Consider the following 11698-nt stretch of genomic DNA (forward strand, 5'->3'; position numbering starts at 1 on the left):
TCCCCTTCCTCAATGTTACACATATTCTTAATATTAAAAACTCTGGTCCTGTAAGTCTTTCTCTCTGTCATACTTCAACATGTTCAGCAGTTTCTTCTGACGCACAGTCACAAAGTCCTGTTGGATGTTAAAATAAAATGAAACCAGTGTGTCCTAACCTCAGTCTAGATATGATCATGTGCTCTCTGGAGCCTCTTCCTGCTGATTCCCTTCCTCCCACTTTTTTTGTGCTTTACTTTATACAAGTGACGACCTTTTGTTCCTTCCTCCCAATATTTCTGCCACTCTTTCATCATATCTTGGTCCGAAATATTGATTTAGCTTCACTTTTACTGAGCACTTCCTCATTTATCATTCTGTTTGAGATAGTGTCTGCCATCTGTCATCTAATTTCCGCTTCAATGCCTCTATGAGCTGGGATCCGCGTAAATCTACCTTCTGTTCCCCTGTGTTGTAGTCTGAAAAGTGCTTAAAAAATGTCATACACCATCTCCGGTCTGTTTTGAGATGACATGGTCTGCAATGATATCATGGAGGGTAATGTGTCTGAGCATATTATGACCTTATTTAACTGATTTTATTCTATCCTATCAATTCATTTCTACTTTATTTGTATAGCGTAATTTACAACAAAGTCATCACAATGCGCTTATCAAAAATATAAAATTCATAATGAGAAAAAAATAAAAAATAAATCCACTGCAATGCCTAAACAATAACTACCATTTCCACTGAATATGCTGTTAAGTGATCTGATGTTATTTTATTAATATTTACATTTAAACTTGAGATACTAAAAACAAACCCAGTACGTCCCTTGCTGTGCCTTTACCTATGTCTTCCTTTATTTTTTCTTGAATGTATAAATTTAAATATACAGCAGGAAATAACCATGGAGGAGTCAACGAGTAAGGTGCTGTAACTATATATATATATATATATGTGTGTGTGACTATATCTTTCCCTATGCAATCCCAGTTTGAGACAGTTTGTGATGCACTTTTGAACTTTAAGACCTTTAAATAATCATATTGGATATTAATTATTATTATTATTATTATTATTATTATTATTATTATTATTATCAGCGTATCTAAACCCATTAACATGTGGTGTTTTTAATGACCCCTTTTTTTTTTAAAGAAAATTCAAAGCAAAACATACTGTATACATATTAACACATTTTTTTAACCAAATTAATGTTGGCCTTAACTACGTCAAAAAAGCAGATAAGCTAGCTTCTATAGTGAGGAATACAGATACTGTGTTAAAAAAAAACACACACACACACAAAATTGATTTACAAAAGAAAGGCGCATTTCAGTTCAGGGTGTCTGAATATTGAACAATCTAAATGATGACATCAATTATTAAGCCCCCTTAAATACACAGACAACTTCATTCAAACAATTTCACAAAATAACAACAAAAACACAGAAAATGACTCCAAAAACACACAAAAATAACAACAAATGCACTGAAAATAACTCAAAAAACACATACAAATAAGGAAATACCACATAAACAGACAAAATGACTCACAATTTAAAGAAAATTCAAAGCAATACATACTATATATAATACATATTAACAAATTTTTTAACCAAATTAATGTTGGCCTTAAGCAGGTAAGTCAGCTGTTTACACTAATCATTAATACGAATTGACGTTAGGGGAAAAACTATTTATGGAACTACATAAACATATATTTTATATACACATACATATGACAGTGTACTGTATAAATATTGTCAATCAATGCAGTTATTGACGAAAAATTACCAAAAAATCCCAGTTATGTCGCTAGGAATCAACGGATTCAAATGACTTGCTAAACTAACTTCTGGGACAAAATTCAGGCTTACATGAATCACGTGACGGTCAAGCGTTTTGGACCTCCACTCTTTATACGGTTCTGCTCTCGTCCATTGATTTAATAAACCAACTGTTTGTACCTCAGGTCGTCCTGGCCTCGTCAGTGCAGTGCAGTGTCTGTGCTGTGATTGGTTAGGCTCACACACCTGTGCCACTCAGGTGTGTCTCATTACCTAATCAGAATGCTTGATGGTTCGGTGTCGTCTGTTTGTCCCATCAAGTCTGTCAGTAAGTCATACTTGTTGGTCTGTCAGCCCGTCAGTTTGTTTTGAGTTATCTTTGATCATTTTTTTTTTTTTCAAGTTTAATTATTAAACAGACTGGTTTTATGTGTGTTACTGCCTCCTCTCTCTGCATCTGGAATCAGATCTATTCTTTACACATCTGTAGGGATGTAACGATTAATCGTAAGGCAGTTAAAAATCGATTCATAGGTATCACGGTTGATATCGATTTTCTGAAAATTGAATCGCAGTACTTTTTTTATCCACAAGTGTAGGCGGCGGGCGGTGTCTGCTAATAGTTTCTTTCTGGCTGCCTTCTACTCTTAAATATGTTAATAAATGATTCATTACCTCTTTAGCACCGAAAGAATATCTGTAATATTACATGAATATCTGCAAAAGTCACATTTTTCTATTAGCTCTGTCTGCTAGCATAGCTTCTCTTCTTCACTGCAAGATATCTGCATGCCAACCGACCACTGTGTTACCAGCGCTAGTGTTAAGGCACAAAATACATTTTCAGTTGCACTTTTAAAAAGAAAAAAAAACTATTATGCAGTTTTGCATTGTTTATTATAGAACCAGAATTTAAATTAATATCCTTCATTTTCATTTGTATTATTCCTTTATTTATTTCCTTAAATATTTATTTTTAGTTAAATTGCATTGTTTTGAATAGTTTATCAAGGAATTCTTTTGACAATGAAAAATAAAAGGAAAATAGTACAGTATTTTCTAGTTTTTTTCCCAAAAAAAAAATTTGTCTACAGTCCCATTTTGTAAAATAAATCGTGAGAGAATCGTATCGTGAACCCAGTATCGTGAATCAAATCGTATCGGGAGTTGAGTGAATCGTTACATCCCTATACATCTGTCAACAAAGGACAGGAAAAGTGGTTTTTACGGAGCTTCACATGCAGCGTGCACTCACTCACACAGGAGCGCAGAGACGAACACGCACGCTTGCAATGACTCACCTTCCTCCTCCTCGTAACGCAGGTGAGAGACGCCCATCCCTCGATCTCCATGGTCCATCCTGCTGAAGAGGGAGATCCATTAGAGAGGCACATGTGATTGAATACATTCTACTAGTTTTCAACTTATTTGCTTATCTAAAAAAAAAATTTTTGCTTTTGGTTTAGATAACACAAACATTCCAAAAGTTTGTTGAAAAGCATCAAGAAACTCCTGAAAATGTTTCTAGAGTTAGGGTTCCTGGCATGCTTTTATTATGAAGCTGAAATAGCTTTTTGCTGCAACTTCCTGTTACTTCATACATCTTTACACCTATGTTTAAATCTTGCCCCCTTCGTTTATCGGAACTCTATTCTCCCAAAAGGAGAATCGAGTTCCTGCCATTGGGTTGAATATTGAAATACAAGATGCAAACAAATCTTCAAATACAGGTAAGGATGAGGAACGGTGATAGACAAGGGTGAACTGGCCATCTGGGCATACCGGGCATTGTCCTGGTGGGCCATCAACCCAAAGAGGGACTTTTCCAGTACACTACGTTTTTTTGTTTTTTTTTGACAAGCTAGTGAAGGCAGACATGGTGGCCAAAAATGGTCCAAATGTGGCAAAAACGTGGCAAGAAAAGAGTGAAAAATGACTAAAAAAGGCCCAAAAATGGGTAAATAGAGGAACCAAATAGTATGTAATGGCAAAAGGTAGCTTTAAAGGGCAAAATCTGGCAAATAATAGTAATAAAGGGCAAAATGTGGAACGAAAAGAGGCAAAACGTAGTTGGGAAAAGGAAACAAGTGGTATTTATTGGGAAAAAGTTAGCCTATTTGGATGAAAAGTGGCCAAACAAATTAAAGAAAGGACAAAAAAGTGTCAAAAAGAACTTGCAAAAAGGAGAAAAACATTTGGAAAAAAGGCATATTTATTGGCGAAAGGTACTGTCGCTAAAGTGTCAGAACTTTTTGAAAAAGAGCAAAAATGGCCAAAGGAATTGTGTAAAAAGGGGTTTAAAGTTTCCCCATTTTAAGGTTTTCTGGGGGAATAATAATTAAAATGAAGACATTAAAGAGCCACATGTTGAGCATCGCTGACTCAATAACGGCTTCTACGTGGTGTCCGCTGATAATGTAGTGTCTGCACAGAAAATGCCAGGGTTGAGTTTTTATACCAGTTCACCCATGGTGTGGTGATAGATCACCTTCATGGTCACATTATGTAAAGCTACATATATGTAATGTGTTCTTTGCATTGAACTCATTCCTCAGGAGCAGTGGGCTGCCGCTGTGGAGCACCCGTGGAGCAGAGTGACGAGAACATAAAATGAGTGTCTGTTTAATCTGCCAGGCATTAGTTAATAAAGTTACGTCTTCTTATTTTGTCTTATTTTACACCAATTAAAGATGACTTTGAATGGGTTCATTATATCCCGCCTCCTCCCACTCATTTTCCTCATGACTTTCAAACCTCTCGCCTTCTTTAAAATTTGCCAAAAATTGAACAAAATTTGTTCTAATTAATTCTTCTTGTCTTTGAATGCCGTTTGGTTTTTAGAATGTGGTTAATTATTATAGAGTTGTTTATTTGGTTTGTACTTTTCATGGTTAATTTCATAATTTCTTGGAGTGTCTCATCCTTCTGATAATACACATAGCCGTGATATAGTCATCTCGGCTAAAACTTAAAATAATTTAAATGACTAAATGACGAAAAAAAAAAATCCTCACACAGTAGCATTTGTGATGTTTCAATCAACCAGTTTACTGGTGCCATGTCGGTGCATGTTAATAAGTGACAGCGCTCTGCTGTACGAGGCCTCCAGCTGCAGCAGCTCCTGTTCATTGACCTGCATGCTGTGTAGATCAATGGGGAAATAATTAAAATGACACCCAGGTCAATGGAAATGTGCATAATTAAAACTAATGAGCGGGAAACTCTGAGTCCAACCAGCAGAGTTTAAGGCCAACCTGTTACTGTGCTGGTGGGAGGGACATGCTGTTTCCCCTGGACACGTTCCTGCTGCTAACAGCCACGTAGCTGCAGGCTACATCCATCTAACGGTATGTGTGAGTGAAAGGAAACCTACATCAACTGTTTTCATTACAAAACATCGCTGTGGTAAAAACAGTGAACTCTACGAACAGCTGTAGAGAGTTACGAGAGTTAAGAGAGTTTTTTGTTAATCTTTCTTTCATTTTATTTATTCGTTCTTCGGTTCACTCATTGATAGTTGTTTTTCTTTGTTTTCTTAGCTAGTTTATTTCCACGATTTAACGATTTGTTGTCATGGTTAACTTGTTGTTTGTTCGTTTGCACACTTGTTTGTTGGTTGTTTTTCATGTGTCTTGTATTATTGTTTTTTTGTATTGTTGCTTTGTTTGTTGGTTGATTCTTTTGTGGTTTTGTTTGTTTGTTATTTTTGTTGTTTGTAAATCTTCTTTGTTTGTTGTTGATTCTTTTGTTGTTTTGTTTGTTTGTTATTTTTGTTGTTTGTTAATCTTCTTTGTTTGTTGTTTATTCTTTCATTGGTTTGTTAAAAAAAACATGTAGCTTTTTTCTTTTGTTTGTTTGTCGTTTTCTCGATTCCTTTTTTTTTTTTTTTTTTTTTTTTTTTTAAATGTAATCCTTTCTGCAGAGCCATCAAAATATTTGACCCATCTGAGATGTAGATTTTGTACTTTTTGATCCTACGTCATTGTTTATTAACCTTTTACTGACTTGTGTGTTTTTCCCTCTGCCAATAATGATATATTTTCACTGGCTTCTAACTTAACCAGCTGCTCTTGTGAGATTGAATCAAACGTGAAGTGTTGAGGTCATGACGGGGAATGTTCTAGATTTATCATCTGAAGCTTCTTTTGTCACAGCAGAGAAAGCAATGACGTTATACAAGCTGCACTCTCATCACACACTAAATCTGTTGTGTATCCAGACACTTTGTCACACATTTGACCATGTTTTTCTGTACGAGCTCCAAACAAGCTTTAAATATTGCAACGGCTGATATTCGGCGGTGACTCAAATGTTTGTTGTTTTATGGATGACATTATTCTGAGCGTTTGAGAAAGGTCAGTGATATTTCAGTGGCTGGATGTGTGAGTAGTTGTATTAGACACTAAAGCGGGAGGAAACAAAGCTTCAGGCGGGTAATGAGTGTCGGACAGATTTCAACTGTTGCCTAATTTATCATCTTGTGGGCCGTTTGTGACGAAACAACTATGAAGATTTGTGTTTTTCTGTCAGCCCATTTGTGATGCACTGCGTTAGCATCGTTTCACACCATCAGCGGGGAGCCACTCTGTTTGTTTAGTCACCGAACACGTAGAGACACTTCTTCAACATCTTTTGGAGGAAAGGAGAACTCAGAGGCCATAAAAATCAAATACTGTGAACGAAAAGTGGTTGTTTACAGCTCGGAAAACACATTCGGGCACAAGTGACTTTATGGAATGGAAATCTAACCACAAATCACATGAATATGGACCAAACCACAAAAACGTGTTACTCCAATGTGAAAAAGTTTACTTAAAATAAAAATGTGACTTCAAAATCAAGATATTCATAAAAACTATTTTTCTACAGCAAATGTGACTTCTTTCTAAACTGAAAAGCTTTAGTTGAACTTAAAACATAAGATGAGATGACACGACTAAACGAGGAAATAAAATGAGACGACAATAATAGGAGCAACACAAGATGAGACAAAACAAAACAAGACATAAAAAAAAGACAAATCGAGACGAACTGGGTCAAGACAAAATGAGTCAAGATAAGTCGAGATACAACAAGAAGAGACATGACATGACAGCAAAATGAGACAAACACAATAAGACACTAGGGGCCTATACTACAAAGCTGGATTTACTCTTATCGCGCTAACTTCCAAGATTTATTCCACGTGTGCTGTACTGCGATGCTGGTTAACTCATCAAAGTTGTGTGACCATGGTAACTTATGCTGAACGGCTAACCTGGTCGGGACCAGTATACGAAATGGGAAAGTACAAAAGCCCCGCCTCCTGACCAAACGTTTTTGGAAAAATGCAGACTCTCGTTGGGCGCAGATCTGTGAGTATTAATGGATAAATTAGGATGACCATACGTCCGGTTTCATCTGCACATGTCCTCTTTCCTTGTCTTGTCCGTTGTTAAAAACTCGTGAAAATGTCCGCTTTGCCCAGGAACCCTGAACGCATTTCGAGAACGTGTTATTTCAGAAGTCTGTAACTCCACCAATATTTGCTCAGTCTGAGAAAGTCCAGGAGTTTCTGAAAGCTACGGAGTTGCTTCTTACAACCAGCATCAAGTCTAAACGGCAACTTTTACGCACATGTGACGGAATCCATAAAGATGCCGATTTGTTTTGATTAAATCGTCACACACGAGGCAGAGAGAAGAGAAAGATTAAAGTCTAAGATGGATTGAAAGAGACTAATTACTGGTTGAATAAATGAAAATTATTTATCAGGAAGACCTTCCAGGATGATAAAACCCTCCATGGAGGTTCAGAGAGAAGTTTAAAAACAAAGGAACAACTGGCAAAAACTTAGAATGTAGGAAGTTAGGGGTAAAATAAGTTCAATTTCTAGATGAATAAATGTTGCTCATCTTTTCTGTAGCTAGTCTTTACGTGTGTACAAAAATGTGTATGCTTACCTTACCTTGCTTACCTTACGGACAATAACAAGTTATCTGCTATTGTATTTTGCCGTTACAAGGTTGATTCAAGAAAACGACGAGTACTTTTTGAGTATGCCGAGGTGGGCCCAAGAGGAAGTCAAAATATGGTCACCCTAGATAAATGCAGTTCTTTCATTAGCCCAATGACATCCTTGAGGAAAGGTTGAAGGTTGAAACCTTGATGTGAAGCTTGAGGCTTTCTACATAGTTAACGCTAACGCTACATGCGCTGCTGCTGCTGCTGCTGTGAATGCTGTCAGATGGTCCTGGACGGTCGATGGTTGACACAGTAAACGACTCCTTTAGAACATCTCCATCTGTGCAGAAGCCAAAGTGTTTCCACCCCAAAGGTGGAAGGTTTCTCGTTTGCCGACTTCTCGACCATATTTTGTTTTGTTGTCACCCGTAACGTCTTTATTATTAAAAGCACTTTAACAATCATCCATTTAAAGCCGTGTTTAAATCCAATGCGTTATTTCTTTTTTTCGATACAATCGATTGATTACCTTTTAAAATGATTTTAGATCAATTAATGTGATCCGGAAGACCAGCTGAGCACAGATCGATGTAGTTGGATCGTAGGAATATAAATCAATTAATCGATCTAGTAAATGAATTGTTACACCCTTAATATAAATCTATATATAACACAAGTTCATATATGTGTATATATTATATATAATAGTAATAATTATAATACAGCAGAGATGAAGTTCAGATACATCTTTTTAGAGGCGTCCGTTGGAATGGTTTCTATAATTAGTGCTGTCACATCAGTGTCCTTCACACCCAGTAAACAGCTGGAGCGCAGGATCAATGGTACACGCACACACACACACACACACACACACACACACACACACACACACACACGTTCACTCGTGTGTAAACCTGTGCATAGGTTGCTCGTGGTGTGCCTCAGTGTTGTGCAGATGTGCACAAGCATCTGTTAAGACCTTTTACCTACTTTTTTTGGCTGCATTTGATTAGAAAAAACTTTTACATTTTGGCCTTTTTTTTTATTTTTCACGACTTTGCATACATGCCAAAAGTAACAAGTTACACCTGCAGATAAAATAAAGCGATATGACCTCTTTTATTAATTTCAAGCATAAAATAACCCATAAAACATGAACAAAACACGACATATTGAACTACTTTTTTGGTGCTTTATATTATTGTCTTTTTTAGAAGAAACAGTTGGTCAAGATTAGAAAAAAATTGAGTGAAAATTCTATTTAAAAAAATTGCTATACTTTGTTTTGATTGTCAATGAGGTTTCTGTTTAAATTATTTCGCTCGTGCACTTTTCATGCATGAATTACTGAACTTTCCAGGTTTAGTTAAATCACAATCATGAGCAAAATGATACATACTTATTTATATTATGATTTTTTAGCTGGACTACTACTTAGGACTTTAGTATCTCATATTTAGGACTGTTTTATGCCATAATGAGCTTTAAATATGTTCTTTCTCCCAGTGGCAGAAATGAAACTCAATAGAAACAACTAGAAATGCACAGATAAAGGTTAAAACAGACAGATTCTGACATTTTTCATCATTTAGAAGCATTAACAACCTCCCAGACAGGCAATATTTCTGCTTCATTCTTCTGTGTTTGGACTCTGATACTTGGATTTCGTGGAAGCATCGTTTTCTTTGCGAGGAGCTACGGAAAAGCAGAGAAGCGTCCTACCTGGATCAGACGTTTGCTGAAAGGTGAGAGTGGAGATGATTCCTCAGTTGCTCGGTGGGCTTCTGCATCAATGGAAACGTTGCAGTGGAGCTTCAAACCAGTTAAGCCAACACAGGCCGTCCTGTTCCCTCATGGTTCAGTCAATACTCACCCAACTAGGGCTGCAGGCAGGAAGTGGATTCACTCCACCAGAAAATCTCTCAACAGGTCAATACATGGGATCTGTGCAAAAAGTCGTGCACGAGCTGGAACGCAAACGAAAACCAGACCTGAAGACGGTTTACTGAGTCAATGAGGACACAATTAATGAATGATGCATTACACGAGTGTGTTAGAAATAAGTATACACTGATTTATTACAAATGAACCATAACAGATCATTTTGAGTTTCTCTGGTTGATAAAAGAAAAAAATAAATGTATCTCCCAGCCATCTATTTAGTGCATTAGTCTCTGATGAAGGGTTGTGCTCCTTTTTGATGCAACTAATTTTGTGTATTTTTCTTGTGGTTTTATTTCTGTTGGTTTTTGTGCGTTTTTCTGTGACTTAGTTTATTTTTTGTCATGGTTTTGTGTTTTTCAGGTAATTTTCCGATTTGTTTTGCGTGCCACATTGTTTACAGCAATTTTTGTTTTCCATTTTATGTTCTGAATAGTGCCGAGGACTGTCTCCTCACTGTTGATGATACCTGGGGCTGAAATGACTGTTTGTTGTAATTTCATCCAATTTCCCAGGAACACTGCACATCATAATGGGAGCCGTGCACAGGTGCTCTGTACCACATGATGATAAGGAGGAGGAAAAGGCAGATGACAATGGGAGGAAAATGTTTCCCCTGCTTGATAACGCAAACAAAAGCCAGGCTCACAACAATAATATTTCACGTTTGTGTATCATTTGTTTGGGTTGTGCTGTGTTTCTGTAACTATTCCAAACATAGATGGAGTCAATTAAGGAAGTGAAGAACAGGTAAAGATGTGTGTGTAAAGACCATTGAATCTACTGTGTATGTGTGTGTGTGGGCCTACATGTGGCATAACACCACTGAAGCTACAGCCAAGCTTAAAGTATTGAATTAAAAGTGTCCATATTTCATATATTTAAAGCAGAGTGATAACATTAACCTTGTTACCCAGGGTATCAATTTTTAGTTGATTGACATGATTTATTATCAAATTAGAAATATACATAAAAAAAAAAAAATCAAAAATACATAAATACAAATGCATTCATACATTTTACGTCTTTTTCTTTGTTTTGATTTTTCTTTTTTTTAAAAAATTGTTATGAAAAAATGTGTTTAGTGGGCCACATGCGGCCCTCTGGCTAAGTCTGTGTGCCCCCACGCCCCCCCCAATGAACGCTCTAAAAACACCCACACACAAAAAAAACTCAAAATACCACCAAAATGACAACAAAAATGGCAACACACATAAAAAAATTCACAAAATCAGAATACACAAAACAAATTATGAAGAAAAAAAAAAAAAAAAACAGAAAAATGCACAAAATAATCACACACACACACTAAAAATGTTTGTTCTTTCCCATATTAAAGCTCATCAGGTTGGTCATTATTCTACAAGCTGAAACGTTGTACATGTGGCCTTCGGATCATTAAACCACGTTTGTGTCCCCCGCTGTCATAAAAGTTGCCCATCTTTTTATTTTAACTATACATTTACAGGCTGAGCCTTAATATTAGCCTTGTTAGTCCATTAGAAAAAATGAAACAGAAAACAAACTGTTTCCTGTCTTTTTATTTGTTATAAAACACAAAAAACGAAAAAACAAATAGTTTTTTATTTGATGATGGAAAAAAAAATATAATGAAAAACTGAAAATGGATCCGTCACCCATTTTTTTTCTAAACACAAAGTGCACGGACCCTTGTTCCCTTACGACATGTATGCTGTGATGTAGCGCCGCTGTGATCTGTGTATGTGACACTCCTGATCTACGTTATTGAACAGATTGGAGACATTTTGAATTTTTAAATTAATATTTATTTACAAAGAAATCACCCTGCAATTAAATAAATAAAAACAAAAACAAACCAGTAGACAAATTCAGCTTCATGGATGAGAACAGCAGTGCTGATACAAAGGCAGGAGCCGGGATTGCTCGAAAACTCAGATACAAAAACCTTTACAAAGTCGCCCTCGACCGGAAGTCAGTTTGATCTTTTAAAAGACAAGAACGATTCCAAAGCTTGATTTTAAAAATGAAAAAAAAAAAAAACAAAGTTAGCAGCTCAG

At 36.3% G+C, this 11698-nt stretch overlaps 1 protein-coding gene across 1 annotated transcript in view; it reads right to left on the reverse strand.

The window, feature by feature from the left end:
* The window catches only part of slc4a5a (solute carrier family 4 member 5a), a 30784-nt gene extending 27650 nt beyond the window's left edge, over positions 1 to 3134 (reverse strand). The window contains exon 1 of the mRNA XM_028456449.1: positions 3077 to 3134. Coding sequence (XP_028312250.1) covers positions 3077 to 3134 — 58 coding nt within the window. The remainder of the gene's footprint in view (positions 1 to 3076) is intronic.
* Between the last annotated feature and the right edge of the window lie 8564 nt (positions 3135 to 11698).

This window comes from Gouania willdenowi, chromosome 9 (assembly GCF_900634775.1).
Source record: "Gouania willdenowi chromosome 9, fGouWil2.1, whole genome shotgun sequence".
Lineage (NCBI taxonomy): Eukaryota > Metazoa > Chordata > Actinopteri > Blenniiformes > Gobiesocidae > Gouania > Gouania willdenowi.